This window comes from Vulpes vulpes, chromosome 11, assembly GCF_048418805.1.
Source record: "Vulpes vulpes isolate BD-2025 chromosome 11, VulVul3, whole genome shotgun sequence".
Classification (NCBI taxonomy): domain Eukaryota; kingdom Metazoa; phylum Chordata; class Mammalia; order Carnivora; family Canidae; genus Vulpes; species Vulpes vulpes.
Window position 1 is genome coordinate 21,325,309 of NC_132790.1, and position 21,303 is coordinate 21,346,611.

The window sequence follows — 21,303 nt, forward strand, 5'->3', positions numbered from 1 at the left end:
GCTTGGTGTCCCCTAACCGCCCCTCCCTTTCCTCCCCCTTTCGTTCACACGCGCATTATGCTATAATCACCCCAGACATCTTATGCTTTTTTCAAACTATGTTCTCTTTCCTTCTGGAGTTTCCTGCGTGCTATTTCCTTTAGACGCAGAAGCTTAGCTCGCACTTGGGTAAGAAAAGGAGTGAAAGGAAATAATTTTTCAATCCCTTTTCATTGTTCTATTTCACACCCACTAGGATAACTGTATTTTTTTTTTAAAAGGGAAATAATGAGTGTCGGTGAGGATATGAAGAAACTGAACCCTGATGTACTGCTAGAGGGAATGTAAAATGGTGCAGCCTCTGTAGAATATGGATTGGCAGTTCCTCAAAAGGTTAAACATAGAATTATCAAATGATCCAGTCCTCTTTGTAGATATATACCAAAAAGAATTGAAAACAGTTGTTTACGCCTAAGTTTGTAAATAAATGTTATAGTAGCATTGTTTATAATAGCCCCCAAAATAGAACCAACTCATATCAAATGCTATCAACCAATGAATGGAGTCTTTTTCAGCCATAAGAAGGAATGAAGTTCTTATATTTAATATCACATGAATGAACTTTAAAAACATGCTAAGTGAATGAATCCAGACACAGAAGCCTGACATATTGTACTATTCCATTTATGTCAAAAGTCCAGAATAGCCAAATCCATAGAGACAGAAAGTCAATTAGTAGTGGCTAGATGACTGGGGGGAGCGGAAATAAAGAGTGACTGCTTATTGAGGATGTGGTTTCCTTGTGGGGTGATGAAATGTGCCGCAATTAGATAGTGGGGATGATTACACAACATTGCAAATGTACTAAAAGCCATTAAATCGCACACTGTAAATGGTTAAGATGGTGAATGTCATGTAATGTGAATCTTACCTTAATAAAAGATTAAATATGCTCAGCATAATATAAACAATATATGATGAGCGTAAAGCTAATAAGTCCTCTGATTTCAAAGTATTTGCTCTTACTTACTCAATGTCCTAGCTCCCAGTGAGGCAGGATTTCTCTAGCACAGAGACCTCACTTTTTGTATCCTTTCTGAGTTAAAGCAAAGCTGCAATTTTCAAGCTCATTCTAATCTCAGTGTGTCAGGCCTGCAATTGGTGGTGTGGTGGATGAAGACTGCTCATACTGGCTTATGAGAGCTAAGTGTTAAATTTTCAGGAATTTTGCAAGCAGGTCAACATCATATTGGCTGCTTGAAAGCAGCAATAGTGGGAATATCTACACCTTGGGAATCAGTAAATGTACAGACCAAATTTTCAAAAGATAGTTGCTAAACATTCACTAGCACATCATTGGCTATAATCCTCTTAAAGCCTGGTTCAGAGTCCTGAATGTGGTTGAGGCCATGACTTCGGACCTTATAGGGCTACACTTGACTTTCAGACATTTTTGGGCTGTTTATGTTCCTTTGGCCATACTTCACATTCCTAAGCTTGTTAGTATTGTTGGGAGTTGGGGATAGGGATGTAACACATTATTTTGTTGTGACTGAGGTAGGCTCTTTTAGGTATATGGATTTATGTGGCTACAAGGAATAGAGTGGGAAGGAGAGACCAGAATGCAGCCACCCAAGACTTACAGGGTTGAACGTTATGGAAGTAGAAGACTCTCCAGGGAAAAGATGAAACACTTGTCTTCAGCTCTAAACCCAGCCACGTTCTTGTGCTTCTGGAATTAGGTGAATCTCTCTCGGGTTTTCTTCATATCTTTATATATCTCACTATCATTATAAATTAACTTCCCAAGATTTGCTCTTAGGCCAGGTTGCCAAGATTTGGCAAAAGTTATTCACCTCACCCAGGGAAAACACAAAAATATTTTCTTTATAAACCAAATATGCCAGAAGTCTGAGCAGACAGCTGAAAAGTAAGCTCCATGGTTAAGGAGCAAGGTATGATTTCCTTGTGAAGTCCTGTAGGGGATTCTGAAGGAAATGCAAAACCGGCCCACACTGCCTAGAATAGGGGCGGTGCAGACTGAGCACCTGAAGAGTATCTTTTATCATCCCCCATCCAAAGTGGGAGGAGTATGCCTGATAGGAAAAAACTGTAGGAGGACACTTCCCTGCAGCTAGATAAACCCTGATGGGAAAAGAAAGGAGGCAGGAGATAGAAGGACTTTGCTGTGGACAAAGGATGGGGTTTTTGCTTTGTTTTGTTCTTATCCTTTGACCATAAGGAGGGTGAAAGCTTATACCAGGAGACATAATGACATTAACAACAATGACACAACACATGTGTATAGCATTGTATAACATTTTATAATTTCCAAAGTGCTCTAGCATCCAATTTTCTTTGGATCTTCATATCACAACCCTGTGAGATAGATGTTAAAGGAGTCTAAAAGAGGCTTGCTCAAGTGCAAATTAGGAGGGTAACAGGAAAAAAAATTTTTAAAAAAGGAGGGTAACAGGACACCCAGCATTCCAGGGCGTTTGTGTTTCCAAACATCTAATTGTCTTGTCCTGTTTTTTTCTTCCAAATTACATACTTATAGCCATAAATATTTCATTTATGCAGATCGTACTATCTACTATCATCAAATTTTCCTATTTGTGTTACAAGATTGTGAAGCAGTTCTTCCACGAATAAACTGAGATAGAAGGGAGAACCTTTACATTTCCCTTACTTATACAGTTTTGATATGAACTCTAATTTGTATTCAATATAGCTGTTGAGGAGTATGCATAGAGATCTAAAAATTTAAATAGTAGATGGAGAAGTGTTATATATATCTTATTTTTGTTTGGTAGAAATAGAAATATATTGTTATTAAACACTGAAGAAGCTTATAGACATTTATTTATTTTTATTTTTTTTAAAGATTTTATTTATTCATGAGAGACACACACAAAGAGAGAAAGAGAGGCAGAGACATAGGCAGAGGAAGAAGCAGGCTCTATGCAGGGAGCCCAGTGTGGGACTCAATTCCGGGTCTCCAGGATCACGCCCTGGGCTGAAGGCGGCGCTAAACCCCTGAGCCACCCAAACTGCCCTCTTTAGGCATTTAAAATAGTAGCTTTAGGGATCCCTGGGTGGCACAGCGGTTTGGCGCCTGCCTTTCAGCCTAATGTGATCCTGGAGGCCTGGGATCAAATCCCGTATCAGGCTCCCTGCGTGGAGCCTGCTTCTCCCTCTACCTCCCTCTCTCTCTCTCTGTCTCTCATGAATAAATAAATAAAATCTTTAAAAAAATAGCTTTATGCCTATAATACATATTTATCTTTGAAATATGGGACCCCTATAATTTGGGTCATCTCTACTGAATGAAAAAAGACTAATTTCATAGCAAGTAAAGTCTATCCTAAATGACAACTTATCTGTCTTCTGTTTTAATAGGATCCTTTTTCCTCACTTCTAAAAAACCATGAGAGCCAGTTATCCTCAGCAACACCTTCTTTTTGAGGAAAACAGCAAGGCCACTCAGTCATGAATCTGTTTGGTCTTTACTCCATAGATAATTGGGATTGTTATGGGGACATCATAGAGATTGGCCAACAGGATGTGGCCATGGTTGGGGATTTTTCAGCTGAAGCCCTGAGCAATAACAGTGAAAATCCCTGGAAGGTAGAACATGAGGATGACACAGACATGAGAACCACGCATGCTGAGGGCTTTAATTTTTCCATCGTGGAATGGCAGTCTGAAGACTGCCTCAAGAATGAGCTCATAGGAGATGACTATTGTCACCATATCTAGCATAATAGTGAGTAATGGCACAGAGATTCCATGCCAGATGTTGATGGTGATAACAGCACAAGCCAACTTTACCAGCCTCATGTGTTCACAGAATGTGTGAGCAATGATGTTTGTAAAAAGAGGGGCAGACACCTCTATTATCTTTCCCTACTAGGAAGATAATGGGGAAAACAGTTGCAAAATTCCTCAGCACTACAGCACCCCCTATTTTACCAATGACACCATGGCAGAGAATGGTGGTATATCTCAGTGGGTAGCAGATGACCACTGCTATGCAGAGCAGAAGGGTTCATAGCAATCAAAAGCAGAGGCTAAGAGAATGCCTGACTCCACTACAAAGGCAAAATTCATTAAAAAAAAAAAAAAAGAGTTGGGCTACACAACCCCAAAAGAGATGTCCATATCATCAAACCAGAAGATGCTCAGGTCTTTGGGTACTATGAATGTGTATAGCATCAGATCCCAAAAAGCCAACATGGAGAGGAAGAGGTACATGGGTTCATGAAGACTGTGTTCCACTGCCACAATGCTGATTAGGATAACATTTCCTGATACAGCCACTGGGTACATCAGACAGAAAGGGATGGAGATCCACATGTGCAGCTCTTTAGGCCAAGAATGCCATTGAGGATAAACATATCATAAATGACAGTGAAATTGTTAGGATGAACCATGCCTGAATTATGCTTTGGAATTTTCATCACTTACCTATAAGAATAAAGAAAGTTTGAGAGCTTGCCTGTCACAATCGACTAGCATGATCTGCTATGTAAAATTTCAGTTAGTAAGTTCCCTCCTACTCAAAGGTGTTAAGTATGTACCTAAATGTGTGGGATAAAAGAATTTCATAAAGATGCTTCTGAGGAAAGTCCTGAGGCTGATACTGTTTTTTCACACAACTGTCATAAACTTAAAATGATAGTCATAGGAAATTTTAAAATCTATAATAATAAATTATATTCTCTGACTAAATATTTTAAGACAGGGAAGAAAATTACAAATTTTTGTAAAACATATTCAAAACCAAATAAAAACAAAAAGCTTTTTTTTTTTTGGTTGAACTAATTAAACAACAATTCTGTAATCCAGTGCACATATTTACCTAAGTAACTGTTAATCTATTGATCAACTAAACATCTATTAATCACCTACAATGTGTACAGAGATATCCTCATGTGCATAAAAGGGAAAAGGAGTTCAAAGCCTATAGAATAGAAATCTCACATGTCAGTGTATAGTTTATAGAACCATTGTCCCAACAGAGATGTTTTCTATTTAATTAATTGTTATCCACTGATTATAGATACCCTTTGTTTTGAAGTTTCAATGGTGAAAAATTTTATTAAATTATGAACAGCCATCATCGCAGGTGGGGATACGGCTCTTGAGAATGGGTGGAGATGGTTATAGCACAACTCACTGAGGATGAGACACTATACTAAAGTTTACCTAGATTATTCAAAAACATTGTTTCTCTATGTCAAAGTTTCATTATTAATACATTCCAACTTCATTACTTTTTTCAACTTTATTACCTTAAAGAAGCATCATCAGAAATAAGTAATGAGGAAGCTAAAAATATAAATCATAGATGTAATTGGATACTGCTACCAACCACTTCATATTTAAACTTCTTTAAAAATAGATTTGATAATTTCTTTCTTTGTTGGTTTCTAATTCCTTCAAGTTTTATTTTGTGTGTGTGCAAGCACTGAGTTTGAATAAAATTAGTAAACAAGAAAATTGTATCCTTCAGGAAACATAATACAGTTGACTTTCCTCAAATTCCCCCTCCCAGAGATTTCTGTGAAACCCTCCACCTGGTGCTAAATGAGTTTCATCACTGAAAAAAATGACATATAATGGACACTATACCCCTTAAAGAAAATAAAAATAAAGTCTCCTACCCTTATATCATTTTAAGATTTTTGTTTGTTTGAGAGGGGCTGGGGTAGGGGCAGAGGCAGAGGGAGAGAGAGAATCTCAAGCAGACTCCATGCCCACTGTGGAGCCAACACGGGGCTCAATCTCAGGACCCTGGTATCATGATCTGAGCCAAAATCAAGAGTCAGAGGCTTAAGCAACTGACAGCCATGCAGGAGCCCTATACTGCCATCATTTTAAATAGACTAAAATCTTCATTAAAAAGGAAATTAAACTTTCATTAAAAAGAAAATTAATTTCCTTATTAACAAAGAAAAATATTGCTATTCTGTATCATAAAAGATCAACTTATATACAAAGTTTAATACATTTTATTTTAAAAATAAATGACATTTAATATATTTCAGTTTTTATTAAACTTTTTAAAAGGTTACAAAATGCTTGTGCTTGGTGTTATTCTTGAACAATATCAATGGCACATAAATATATATTTGTATAGATAGGCTTTCTGATGGGTAAAAACATGGGCATAATTAGTTATATCTGCATAGTAAACCAATAGATATTATTTTTGTTTTGTCTTGATAGTTTCTATTTTTCTATTATATGGAAAAATATGACATTATTTTACTATTGTCAAATATATATGACCATAATTAGATGAAGTTGTTTTGTTGTAATTAAAGGGAGTGCTAAAAATGCAAGCCTTTATTAGAAGTTATTTGATTTATATATTCTACCTTTGGAGGAATTGACCCAATATCCCTTCTAATCTATAGTAATCTAACTCTGTTGGACCAGTTCCAGGCCAATGACCTCTATAGTTGCCCTTTAGCTGTTTAAGATAAACTGGGAAGTCTAGTATTGATTAGCATCAACTAAAATATTCATTGATGCCATAAATTTGCATGGCAAAGAATAGGGAATTACATTTACCAAAGAAAAAAGGTGTGTATAAAACAATACACAATACATTTGTTCTTTACTTCATATTAAGATATCTTCTTGGGACACCTGGGTGGCTCAGCGGTTGGGTGCCTGCCTCTGGTTTAGGTAGTGATCCCAGGATCTGGGATCGAGTCCTGCATCGAGCTCTCTGTGAGAAACCTGCTTCTCCTCCTGCCTATGTCTCTCCCTCTCTCCCTCTCTTTCTGTATCTCTCAGGAATAAACAAATAAATCTTAAAAAAGGTATCTTCCTAATATTTAATGTTTAAAACCAGAGCATTCTCCTTACAAAGATTAACTTGCTGGACAAAATAACATATTTGATGTGGTGTCTCATGCTTTTAAAGTGTAAGAAACTATGTGCATAAGCCCAGACTTCGTAGACAGGCAACCAAGAAGTCAAAGCCAGGGTTTCATTACCCACAGAGGATAAGATTTGAGAAGGACTCATAGATTCCATAATTCCCCTGATCCATCAAGAGCTTCCTTTCCCCAGACCACCCATTCAGGCACAGCTCAGATCTGGGGTCCCACCTTGGATTAAAAGATCAGAATACTCTCTCGAAATAGACTGTATTAAGAGCCTGTCTCAGAGCAGACATTTCTCCAAAGAAGACATACAAATGGCCAACAGACACATGAAAAAATGCTCAACATCACTCAGCATCAGGAAAATACATACCAAAACCATGATGAGATACCACCTCACACAGGTAGAATGGCTAAAACTAACAAGTTAAGAAACGACAGATGTTGGCAAGGATGAGGAGAAAGGGGAACCCTTTTACACTGTTGGTGGGAATGTAAGCTGCTGTAGCCACTCTGGAAAACAACATGAAGTTTCCTCAAAAAGCTAAAACTAGAGTTACCCTATGACCTAACAATTGTATGACTAGGTATTTATCCAAAGGATACAAAAATAATGATTTGAAGGGGTACCTGTCCCCCAGTGTTTATAGCAGCAATGTCCACAATAGCCAAACTATGGAAAGAGCCCAGATGTCCGTTTGCAGATGAATGGATAAAGAAGATGTGGTATAGATATACAATGGAATACTACTCAGTCATCAAAAATGTAATCTTGCCATTTGCAATGATGTGAATGAAACTAGAAGGTATTATGCTAAGCCAAGTAAGTCAGTCAGAGAAAGACAATTATCATATGATCTCACTCATAAGTGGAATTTAAGAAACAAAACAAGATCATAGGGGAAGGGAGGAAAAAATAAAACAGGACAAAATCATAGAGAGAGACAAACCATAAGAGACACTTAATCATAGGAAACAAACTGAGGGTTGCTGGAGGGGAGGGCGGGGGATGAGGTAAATGGGTGATGGGCTTTAAGAAGGGCATGTGATGTGATGAGCACTGGGTGTTATATGCAACTGATGAATCACGGAACCCTACCTCTGAAACTAATAATACACTATATGTTAATTAATTGATTTTAGATTTTTAAAAAAACCTATCTCATTCAGTGGAGGACTGCTGGTGTTCTCATCATGAGCTCTCCTATGAGTAGCAAACTAGAATGAGGTCATTGCAGCTTTAAAATATTACTATGGGAGGCTCAGAGAGCAGGGTACAGGAGTGTTAATTACTTTTGAAAAAGCACAAGAAAACTGAGCCCAGAGGTAAAGAGAAATTGCTGCAGGGAGAGCAGAGGGGAAATGCCGATCCAGAGAATTAATATGCAGAAGGGTGGTCAAAAAAAGTACAGTCTAAAAAAAAGTTACTTTCTTTAACTCCTGCTCTCATGGCCAATTCACAGACAGAAATGGCTTCTTGCAGTGTGGGTAATTACAGTAACTGCTACGTGTCTGTGTCCAAGTTCATTGGAAATGGTCAACCTCGTATCTGCACAACCTAGCTCAGTCACCTCCATCTATTCCCAGAAGGGAGACTCCCACTACACAGAAGGCAGAATGAGCCCAGGATTGTGTATTGCTCCTAGAATATCCCAAGGGAGTAACCTCTGGGACTTTGTGCCTTTCCTGCTTTCCCTAAACTGCAGGCAGGGACAAATGACTCAAGAACATACTGATCTCCTTTCCTGCCGAAATAGCAATAACTCTTTGTCCCTGTACTAAACCCTATAGGGACATGCACAAATTTAAGGAGGCACCTCCATGAAGGAAAGTGTCTTCTTAAATTTTGCATCCTGGGGATTTCCCTTGCCACATCCTAGTCCCAGCTCTGGAGGGAGCATTATTTAGTTCATTATTGTGTCTTCCCAGCCTGCCTAGCTCATCATCTCTGGCTGGACTACAGTGAAAGTTCTCAAATTAATTTCACTGTTGCTAAAGCTTCATTCTAAGTGCATCTTCCCCATTCTAGCACCAAATCTAATAGTGAACGTCAGGAGTAGGATCCTTTCCATTCAGAAACTTGCCTTCTAGAAGCAGAAACAGCTAAACAGATAATTACAACATGATGTGATTAGTGCCAGGACAAGGATAAAGTCAAGGGAAACTAAGGGGTGACTTTCCAAATGGGTAATGCTAAGATTTTAAGCTGAGTCAGACAGAAAAAGATAGGAAGGATATTCTAGAAAAAAGAAACACCATATATGCACAGGGATGATGACTGCAAAATTATAATGTGTATTTGGAACTCCAAATAGATTAGTCTGGAATTTAGGGTGTTTGGGGGACAAATGGGAGGAGGTGACACTCCAAAGGATGTCAAGGGACTGAAATTGCTAGATATGTGATGCTAATAGGGATCTATTTTATATTAAAGGCTTTATAAATTCTGCAGAAATGATTATTATATTTCTATTTTATAAGGATTATTATGGCTTGAGAGAAGGGGAGGGATTCATGGGGTGGAACCGAGATCTTCAGATCAATGAGTATCCAATAGCAGAGGTGACAAGGGACTGAAGAATGGTGACAAAGGAGAAATGTGTTCTAACAGTATCTTAAAGTCTCAATGGCTGGGTTGGCAAGCATGTGTGTAAGGAGTTTTACATGATAGTTCAAGTCTTTGATCAATAGGACTGATTCATGATAGCGAAGGTATTTCTTTTTTAGGCTTGAATCAGAAAGAATAATCTGTACCCCTCCTTCCATAGGTCTATTTGTACTTTCATACTAAAATTACCATTATGTGTACTTACACAAATGATTGGATATTTATGACATAAATACAATAACCCGCAGAAACAAAAGTAATTCTTTTCTCTCTCTCTCTCTCTAACACACACACACACACACACACACACACACACACACACATCGCACTGTTGATGGCTTTAATGTGGTAGAGAGTCCACTTGCCATTTTGCAAGCCCCAGTGGACTGTGCCCACTCAGGATACTGGCTAGAAGAAAGGAGGCTGCAGGGTCTCTCTTGGGACCTCAGAACTTCAGGAACTAGACCCCTGGGAAATGTTTCCTCTGCAGGCCACAGCTTGATAATTAGGTTTGTGGCTATGGTCTCTCAGGAGCCCACAAGTTTTGAGTGCCCTCTCTGAAGACCAGAAAGAGAAATAAGAGGATTAATTGCTTGAGGGTGCCATTTCTATGTATCCTCGGTGTTCACCAAAGGCCTAGGTTTGGTGAGTGTTGGGGAAGCCAGGGGCAGAGCTCAGGTTTGGATCCTAGGACAGCTAATTGAAGGATTTACAGAAGAACCAAGAGGAGGGCAAAGAGATGCTGAGAAAAGATCAGTGGGCTCAATCCAGCTTTCCCCATGAAATAGAGTCCACAAGACTGGGGGCCAGATTTTAAATAGTTCCTAGGGATTGGCATAAGGATGGACAAATGGGGCAAAGGGAACAAATAGGACTGGTCCTTTTCTTCAAGACACAGTTCAACAGCGGAAACCATATGGTCTGAGAGCCTGGATTGGAGGGAGCAGATCAAACTCTGTGTTTTCTGTATGTGATTTGAAATTTTCTGTTACTGTGTGGGTTTCTGGCATCCATGTCTATTTGCAAGTTTTTGTAATAATAATGACTTTACATTAATAGTCACTCTTTATTGAGAGCTTAACATTGAGCTGGGGACTTTCCTCATGTAATGGCCACAAAAATTCTATGAGGAAACAGGCATCTTTTTAAAAAATTTATTTATTTATTCATGAAAAACACACAGAGAGACGTAGAGACACAGGCAGAAGGAGAAGCAGTATCACTGCGGGGAGCCAATGTAGGACTTGATCCCAGGACCCCGGGATCATGACCTGAGCTGAAGGCAGACGCTCAACCACTGAACCACCCAGGCGTAAGGAAACAGGCATTTTACAGAGATCATATAACTTGTTTGGTATAATGAAAAAACAGGCACTGATCAAATGCAAATCTAATACTGGATTCTAAAATGCAAGTTCTTAAGAAGTAGCAATAATATGACTTCGTATAAACTTTGCCTAGGAATTCCATGTGTGTGTTTTATTTCACTCATTCATTTATTATTTTATCCACTTATTAAACTTTAAGGGAATATAGAGTAAATAGAAGAGAAAATGGAGGTGGGGTAGAGATATGTGGCAGAAAAAGAGCAAAGATCCCTATCAAAAAGGACTTGTGTGGGAATTTAACATTATTCATAACAGGAATTTAATCATTATTCATCTATTCAACAAAATTTAAATGGTCATGAGAAGATGGGAATATTCTTTGTGTCTTGACTCAATAGCAACATTCAGTTCCAGAAATAGTCACTGAGCACTTTTTAAGTTCCACTATTGGGCAGATATTGAAAGCACTTTTGAAACAACAATAGCGACAACAACAAAAGCAGAAAGAACAAAATTTACATGATCTTTGCCTTTGTAGAGAACGCAGCTTAGCAGAGAAAATAAATAGTAAACGGGTGTTCGCAAGTATGATGAATTTAAGAAAAGAAGAAATATAATTTGGAAATAGAATACTCTAACAGAGATCAGAAAGACTGTTCCCAGGGAAGCGATATTTCAGTTGAATGAAGTGGAGCTTAGTTGAAATTTGAATGATAAGTAGAGCTTAGCATTGCTTGGAGATAAGAAAAGGGATGGCGATGCTTGTTCTAAAGTCCAGGGGGAAATATGTGCACAGTCTCATAGTCAGGAGACTTTGGCACTGAGGGAACATGTGGTAGCCTATCTGTATTTAGAATAGCACACATTGGCTGTTTAGACTTTTATTTATCTACAATGATGGTTGTTCAGAGAAGTACATCATCAGGTGGGCCACTCACTGCACAGATATCTCTTTGAATATACTGCACCTTGCAGTGTGATAGCTCACCTGTAGGGAGTCATGGTGGTCTTGTTTCTCTTTATCACATAGCTTTCCCATATCTCTGGCCTCATTTCTGTTCAACTGCAGAGAAGTGGGAGTCTCAGCAGATACTTAAGTCAAAATTGAGGAAATAATTAAACACTGTAGTTGGAACCCCTGAAATAAAGCGGTAGAGGAATTTACCACACATCTTATATGGAAGTTGCTTTTAATATACACATCTTTAGAAAAAGCAGGACTTCTTTTTCTGGTAAACATTCCAAAGATGTAACAGGAAAACAGAAGAGGTAACAAGACCAGATTATGGCTATCTTGTTAGCTATGTTAAAGATTTTTCATTTTGATCCAAAAGGATTGGATCCGCATAATCAATTGTACATGGGGGTTTAAAGAGAGAAAGGTATAAATGGTGCAAGTCAGGTTTTTGCTTTGGCTTATTTAGTGGATGATATTGTATTCTGTGAAATATTAGACACAGTAGGGGGCTTTGGGTTTCTGAAGAAATACGATGGGTCTTAATTTTAATTTTTGAAAATTAAATCTGAGTCCTGTGAGATATCCAAAAGAAGATATCTAGAAAGGAGTTGAATATATGTGTCTTGTAAGATGCAAAGAAGAGGTAAAGAATTGGGAGATGTCATGTACAGCTATTAACTGGGATCTTAAGAGTTGATGATCTAGTTAGGAAAAGTATAAAGAGAAGAAAAGCGGGCTTTGAGCGGAGCCTTGAGGAACCCCAGAACTTAAGATACAAGGAACAGGAAGAACAGGCAAAGGATGAGATGAGATGCTAGCGAGATTAAGAAACACTTAAAGTGTTGTGATAAAGCATCCAGAGGATGTTTCAAGATGGATGGGATAGTGAATAGTGTCAGATGCTGCTTGAAGTCCAGCAAGGACTCAGGGTGGGACATGGACTTCGCCGGTGGTGTTAGCAAAAGTTGCTTTGGTGGAAAGGTGAGGCCAGAAATGAGACTAGCACGAATTAAAGGGTGAATAGGACATAAGAAGCACATATGTGGTGTAGACAACTACACGTCTAACTATGATGAGAGAATATAATTGCTTCTGTGTAATTTACACTAGAAAATACTTGAGCACGTTTTAATTGTTTAAATGTTGAAGGAGTAAACTTTTAAAAAGCCTAGGTTGAAGACAAAGGCAAGAAAGAGAATAAATGATAATAAAAGATACCTGACACGATGTAAAGATGTGTGAGAGAGGGATGGGTTTGTTTTTGGACCCAGATACAAAAGGAATTATTTTTTCCAATGTATATAAAAAAGACACTTACAATCTAATATAAATATATACATACACACACATACACACAGATGTGATAGCTTTCTCACATGATTTCACATACAGTGCCTTTGAATTTCTCTGTGAAGTAAAATGAAAAATTATCTGCTGAGAAAGAGAGAGTTGGAATTGGTGGATGTGCTTGGAGAAAAGCAGGGAAAAAAGTCATCCAAGTAGATTAAGCTGAAGAAGATCATGTAGGGTCATCGGCAATGTTGAAGATGAACTTTAAGGCTGATGATAATGAAATTATGGGAACATTAACATGTCTAGTTAAGTGCCTTACTGTGCCTAAGACTTACTAGGTTGGTGAATCTAGGAGTTCAGTTTTGCATGCATGAGAGATGGGAGGTCACGCAAGGGTGGGCGAAATATATGAGAGTATGTGACATGATGAATCATAATTTAACCTAGAAAAGAGGAATGCAAAGACACCAGGGTAGTGAATGAAAAATAATGAAAAAGTCAGTGCTCTGGAGGGCTCAGGGTTGTTGAAGAACAAATTGGTAATCACTAAACCACATAGATGAGCAGACAGAAAGTTAGCATGTGCAAATGTGTGATTAATGAGGCCAGTCAATTCTAAGTTACTGTACTTGAAGATACAATAATGAAATTAGGTACCTTTCTTTTCGGTAATAAAATGAAGGTGTCTGAGGTGATGTTGTGCCACCTTGAGGGAAAAGTTTGGAGTAAGTGAGTGACAAGGATGTTAACATGCTGTAAAATGATCACCACAATCTGTCTAGTTATACATATCGCCGCACAGAGTTGCAAATTTCTTTGTGTGATGAAAATTTTGAAGATCTACTCTCCTAGAAAGTTTCAAGTATACAATATGTTATTATTAACCTGAGTCACTATGCTGTACATTCCATCCCAGGACTCATTTATTTTATAACTTGAAATTTGTATATTTGACTCCCTTTATCCATTTCACTAACGCCCCATGCCCACCTCTGTCAATCGCCAACCTGTTCTCAGTGTCTGAATTCCACGCTTTCATGTTGTTGTGTTTATGGTTAGAGATTGCACACACAGCATTTGTCTGTGATGTCATATGATATTTGTCTCTGTATTCTTTTTTTTAAGGTTTTATTTATTTGAGAGAGAGAGAGATAGCAAGAGAGAGCACAAGCGAGAAGGAGTAGGCTCCCTACTGAGCAGGGAGCCTGATGCAGGGGTTGATTCCAGGACCCTGGGATCATGATCTGAGCTGAAGGTAGATGCCTAACTTCCTGAGCCACCCAGGCACCTCTTGTTTGTTTTCTTTTTGTGACTTAATTTTATATCTTCTGTTATACAGATATCATGTATGTGTCACTTGCCCTATGCTCTATAGAGAATTGTGTTTATTACATGATAGTTTATATAAAGACTTCTTATGTGTTATTTGCAGCTCTAAGCATTTGCTTATGTGTAGGCTTTAGCAGCTTACTTAACTTCTCTGTGCTCCGTTTCTGTATCTTTGAAATGTAAGTCACATTATTACCTATCTCATAGAGTTTTTAAGAGGATTATAGAAGTGATTTCATGTAAAGAGCTTTAGACTTGTGTAGTATGTGAAAGTTTCCCAAAATATTGCTTTTGTTTACAGAGGTTGCTTTTTTTGCTTTTATCTTGACCTGAGATTTAAAATGTATTAATTCTGTATTTCTTCTACTAGAGGTCCCTCAGTTACTCCCTTTGAATACATGTCTTTGATAGTTTTTTTTTTTTTTTCCTTTTCTTTTTCTTTTCCTGTTTCTAACCACATGTTTATGGTTTGGGGAAGAGGTATCATAGAAGTTTAAAACACACCATTTGGAGTCAGAAGTGCCTGGATTTGGGTCTTACTCAACTTTCCATCTATGTTAGTCTCTTTGAGAGAGGTATAATAATACTATTTATACCCTAGTGCTATTGGGGATAGTTTGTTTTCATTCAAAATATTATAAAGATTATTTTTCTTATGCTAGGAAACAATGATGATAAATGGGCTACAGTGACAAGAAATGTCACTGTATGTCACTTGTATGCTTGCAAGTTAACCCTCTTAAGATACTATTTTATTTAAAACAATTTTTAAGATACTATTTTATTTATTTTTTAAGATACTATTTTATTTATTTTTTTTTTAAATTTTTTATTTATTTATGATAGTCACAGAGAGAGAGAGAGAGGCAGAGACACAGGCAGAGGGAGAAGCAGACTCCATGCACCGGGAACCCGATGTGGGACTCGATCCCGGGTCTCCAGGATCGCGCCCTGGGCCAAAGGCAGGCGCCAAACCGCTGCGCCACCCAGGGATCCCTAAGATACTATTTTAAAATGTAATAATATCAATACTTTTTTAAAAAAATATTTACTTATTCATGGGAGACACAGAGAGAGAGAGAGAGAGGCAGAGACACAGGCAGAGGGAGAAGCAGGCTCCATGCAGGGAGCCCAATGTGGGACTTGATCTCCAGAATCACACCCTGGGCTGAAGGCAGATGCTCAATAGCTGAGCCACCCAGGCATCTCAATATGTTGCACGTGCTGTGGCAACACGATTAGGGTCCCGAGGATAAGGGGATGAGGAAAATAAAAGTAAAGAGATGGGGACAGGAGGGGCACAGTGGATGATGTCCAAGCAGTGTCAGCTTTATTCAAGGTTTTACAACATTTTATAGCATGAGCAAAACAAAGCCAAGAAGGTGTCTATTTTTAGCATGTTTGTGAAACCCTCCAAAGTTCCCCTTTCTCAGCATATAAGACAGACTCACGGGTGCCAGAAGACCTTGGTAAATAGATAAGCTTGTTGCTCCAGATGTGCATACTTCAAAGGAATATTAGGTATGGTAAACAGCCCAGCAAGGACAGCACAGACCCTTACTTACATTTATGACCAGGCCAGAATAAGTTGTATCTATTGTGTTATGTGGGCGATCACGTACAAGCGAGCCCTGAGAACCATTGCTCAAGCCCTTTCTCAAGTGTCAACCAACTATTCACCCTTTAGGCTCCTGAGCCTTTTGAGTGAATGAGGGATCCAAGTCCGGGCCTGGTTTGGTTCAGTTACTCCAGTTAGTTTGTGGTCGCCCACACCAATACTTATTTTTTTTAAAAGACCCTTGACGCAGTTTCTTCATTCAGTGCTAAGAGGGAGCTGGACACTGAACTGTATGCCCATTTCCACATCATTCTCCATGGTGAGGCACCAAACATCAGTCTCAGAGAACATTCTGGTCTGCAAATCCCAGGTGCTAGAATGTAAGGGAAATCAGGAGAGAAATTGCAATTGGCTTAGGGTTAGTGTGCTGGACACACTGTAGTTTGAGTGTTAGGTTTTCCACACTGACTTCCCTACATCCTAGGCCTCTTCTCAGTGCCTGGCATCTAGTATGTATCGCCTGAGCAATTATGTGGTTGGCACCATAGCATAAATGTGTGGATTGTATAGATCTTGGCTCTGCCAGTTACCCAAGGTGAGATCTTAGGTAAAATTTTCTCTCAGAGTGTTAGATTCTATTTAAAAAATGGAGGGATAAAAACATATGTCTCAGACCATATCCACAGTCATGCTAAAGTAGGAGTTCTCTGGGGACATGACCTGAGAAGGCTGCTCTAAAGCCATCAGTAAGGGTTCTCAACAACCTGGGAAGAGTTGAGTTTGATATTGGCCTGCCTAACAAGAAGGTTGGGCATCAACTCTGAGCAAAGCACCAATGTTCTGCTGGAGACCCTGAGGAAAAGAGAAGGCTGATTTGTACTTGGGCCCCAAGTAATGAGGGCCTGGACCCCTGGTCCCAAAATGGACCAAAGGGGGCAGGACACTGACCCTTTCCTGCTTTCCAACAGACATGGGCCTGGCAGTCCTATCAGTGATGGTAGTGTCTGCAGAGACCTTCATTTGCCTGCTCCTCCCTAGCTTCCCTTTAATAAAGTTGAACTGCTTTTATTGGAAAGAAAATATATATTTCAGAAGACTGTTCTAAATTGGATAATACTTTGTAAAGCTGGGAATAATAGGAGTTGTAATTGCTAATTATCTACTTATTTTTCCAATTGTGCTCCATTTCTTAGTTTCTTTCTCTGCATGTGGTTAGATTGTTTTTTTTTTTTTTTTTCTGTACTCAAGTCTACATAGAAACTAATTACATTGATTCAGTGAACACTCAATCATTACATGGAAAAAAAAATTAGGGAGATTGAAGATTCCAGAGTAACTGAGTAATTAGTACTAGGAGTGTCACATCTGAGAAATTTTTCTTTTCTTTCTCTCTCTCTCTTTTTTTTTTATGGGAATCTTTCTTCAAGACATGAATATTGTTGTTCTTACTAGCACTAGAAGGGTCTTTCTTGGCAGATAGGAAAGAGAACTAACCTAAAGGAGAGAGTGGAGGAAGAATTACCATACACTATTCTCAGGTTTATTATACACATTTTGTTTTTCAGACTCAAAATCTATTCATGAGACCACCCTGGCTATGTACAACCAGAGTAGCTACAACACAGGTGACTTCACCCTCCTGGGCATCCCTGGCCTTGAGCAGTACCACGTCTGGATCAGCATCCCCTTCTGCTTTATCTATCTCATGGCCATTGTGGGCAACAGTATCCTCCTCTACCTCATTGCCGTGGAGCGGAGTCTTCACGCACCCATGTTCTTTTTCCTTTCCATGCTAGCCATTACAGATGTGATCTTGTCTACCACATGTGTCCCCAAAACCCTTACCGTCTTCTGGCTTGGTCCCCAGAAAATCAGCTTTCCTGGTTGCCTCACCCAGTTATTCTTTCTGCATTATAGCTTTGTCCTGGACTCAGCTATACTCCTGGCCATGGCATTTGACCGCTATGTGGCCATCTGCTCCCCTCTGAGATACACCACTATTCTGACCCCCAGGACCATCACCAAGATTGCAGTGGGCATCTCCTGTCGAAGCTTCTGCATCATCCTGCCAGTTATATTCTTGCTTACACGCTTGCCTTTCTGCAGGACACACATCATACCACACACATACTGTGAGCACATAGGTGTGGCCCGGCTCGCCTGTGCTGACATCTCCATCAACATCTGGTATGGCTTTTGTGTTCCCATCATGACAGTCATCTCAGATGTGATTCTCATTGCCGTTTCTTACACTCTCATCCTCTGTGCAGTCTTCCGCTTGCCCTCCCGAGATGCCCGTCAGAAGGCCCTTGGCACCTGTGGTTCCCATGTCTGTGTTATCCTCATGTTTTATACACCTGCCTTTTTCTCCATCCTTGCTCATCGTTTTGGACACAATGTCTCCCGCACTTTCCACATCATGTTTGCCAACCTCTACATTGTTATTCCACCTGCACTCAACCCCATTGTCTATGGAGTGAAGACCAAGCAGATCAGAGATAAGGTCATCCTTTTGTTTTCTACCAAGGGTTCAGAATGATGTTTAATATGCTATGGGAAAACTAACATCACTGTGTAGGGGTATTAATGTAGCAATATGAGAAAAAAATCTAATTTATTTATTTAAAGACAGCATGAGCAGGGAGTGAGAGGAGGAGGCAGAGGGAGAGAGAGAACATTAAGCAGGCTCCATGTTTAGCACAGAGCCAAACACAGAGCTCAATTTTATTACCCTGAGATCAATTTTACCATTTATTACCCAGAGCTCAATTTTATTACCCTGAGATTTTGGCCTGAGCCAAAATCAAGAGTCAGGCACTTAACCAACTGAGCCACCCAGGCACCCCTAAAAAAGCTAATTTCTTTTTTTTAAGATTTTATTTATTTATTCATGAGACATACACACACACACACACACACACACAGAGAGAGAGAGAGAGAGAGAGAAAGAGAAGCAGAGACACAGGCAGAGGGAGATGCAGGCTCCATATAAGGAGCCTGATGTGGGACTGAATCCTGGGACTAGATCCCGGGACTCCAGGATCACACACTTGGCCGAAGGCAGGCGCTAAACTGCTGAGCCACCCAGGGATCCCCTAATTTCTTTTTAAATATAAAGCAAGATCTGCCTGTAGGTACTTTTGCATACCAGTAAAATGACATAATCTAATGTAGGAGATGGTTCTATGTATGAAAAATTCCTGATGGCCTGTTTGTTTGTGGAATATGAAGTTATATAGAATATAATAAGAAAAGGAGGTGGAAACAGAGAGCTGACTTACTTTAAATGGACAAAACAATACAAATTTGAAAATTGCAACTTTGCAACTATGGAGTGAAAAATGTAAGGGAGAAACACTTAAGCAGAGAGACTAAAAGTAAAAATACCAATGAATAATCCATTATTGAGGGGATCTGTAAGTGGATTGAGAATATTTACAATAATATTCAATGCTCATTATTATTCATGATGTACATTCACAGTTCCCTTTCAGTGGTGCCCCAACACATGAAGTCTTTCAATACAAGTGCTATGAACTGGGTGGTCTACCAGCAGGGCCGTAATGAGGAAGAGATAACATATACTTTTTAACACTAAAGTTCTTCACCCCAGTGCTGGCAGAGGACAGTAACTTCTAGGCTCCAAGACACATTGAGGAAGGGAGCTGCAGAGATTGGGTCAGGAGATCTCATGCCAGTTCGCTGGGACAGTAAAGTAGACATTTAACCCCACTGGCCTGGAGCCTGTGAGACCCACCTATGGAGTGTGTTTCCTGGACAGTGGGAAAGAATCAACTATCAGACACATAAGTGCGGTACAGGAGGGATAAACAGAGGAACTCTACAGGGAAGTAGCGCATGCATGAGAAGGTGCATCTAATTGCACAAGGATCACATGGCACACAACACCATGTGTCATATTTGAAGAATGATCTAGAGTTCCTATGATAAACCTTTCATTTTTTGGAAATTATCCACTGATTTAGGACTATCTATTGAGTACTCACTGTATTGCAATGAGCTTCTAAGCATTCGGGGTATAATGCTTCTAAGCATTCGGGTTAATAATACAAAGAGACTCTGCCTTGCTCTGTGGAGCTCATATTCTCAGGACAGAGATTCATAAGAAACATGAAAACAAATAAATTCTCTACCTTCAAAGAGTAATGTAACTGAGAGAATAATGAAGTGAATGCAGTGGTGCACTACAAGTGGGCAAGGAGGACAGTGGCAGAGAGGACAGCACAGGCAAAGGTCCTGGGGCTGGAAACAGTGTGACATGACTGTGGACAGAGCAGAGGCACATGTGGCTTGAGCACACTGAGGTGGAGGGACCAGAGGAAGGAGGAGGAGGAGCTTGGTCAGGTCCTGTGGGACTGGAATCATCCAAACTTCATTCTAGGAGGAGGAAACTGAAGCCTGGAGAGTGAACATGACTTCTCTAAGGTGCATGGCAAGGCACTTACAAAGGCAGAGCTTAAATAGCATCTGCCAAACCCCTTGTTCAGAGATTTTCCCACTCCACATAACCTCACTCTTGAGATAACATCAGAGGGAAGAAAACATAAGTAGAGATATCAGAGCCCGTTTTTCTAATTTTGGTGAAGTCTAATTGTCTTAAATTAAGCCCCATCCTACTAATTGAGGATTCTGCTCTATGTACCAGCTTGGTAAATCTGCTCACAAATATCAGAAGAGATGACCTCTTATTTTCTTCTAATTATTTCCGCCCTTCTGAGCACATGGATTAGATAAGAGCTGATATTTTTAAAAGCTTACTGTGGAAATCTAAATAAATAGATTCTGAGCTAATTTAAAAGTATGTTCTCACACACATGCACAAAAAGAGTGCATTCTCATTTCATCCTTTTAGGAACTCAAAGCCATGGTTGTTCACCAACACACAGGAATGGCTCCCATGAAAGCCTAATGCCCTAGAAAAAGCAATACAGCAAGAGATTTTGTTCTGCATTGTGTCCTTACCTTCTTCCACTCTCTATCTTTGGCCCAGTTATCTGTTATTATATTTCTTTTTTTTAAAGATTTCATTCATTTATTAATGAGAGAGAGAGAGAGGCAGAGACACAGGCAGAGGGAGAAGCAGCCTCCCTGCAGGGAGCCTGACATGGGACTTGATCCTGGGTCTCCAGGATCACGCCCCAGGCTGAAGGCAGTGCTAAACCACTGAGCCACCGGGGCTGCCCTGTTATTATATTTCTATCATCACTCTATAAAGGGGTTCATTTATTTCTGTGACTTATAGCCACTGTGCTGGTAACTCTATACCCTAGTGTGCATATATGATCTTCCTAATAAATCTTAGTGTCTGCTTTTTTACCTAAGGGGGC

At 39.4% G+C, this 21,303-nt stretch overlaps 1 protein-coding gene across 1 annotated transcript; it reads left to right on the forward strand.

Annotated features, from left to right (window-relative positions):
- Positions 1-14,050: 14,050 nt before the first annotated feature.
- On the forward strand, positions 14,051-18,494 carry LOC112911765 (olfactory receptor 52H1-like). Its single transcript, XM_025988441.1, has 2 exons — positions 14,051-14,062; positions 17,541-18,494. The coding sequence occupies exons 1-2, from the start codon at positions 14,051-14,053 to the stop codon at positions 18,492-18,494; spliced, it is 966 nt and encodes a 321-aa protein (XP_025844226.1).
- The last annotated feature ends 2,809 nt before the right edge of the window (positions 18,495-21,303 follow it).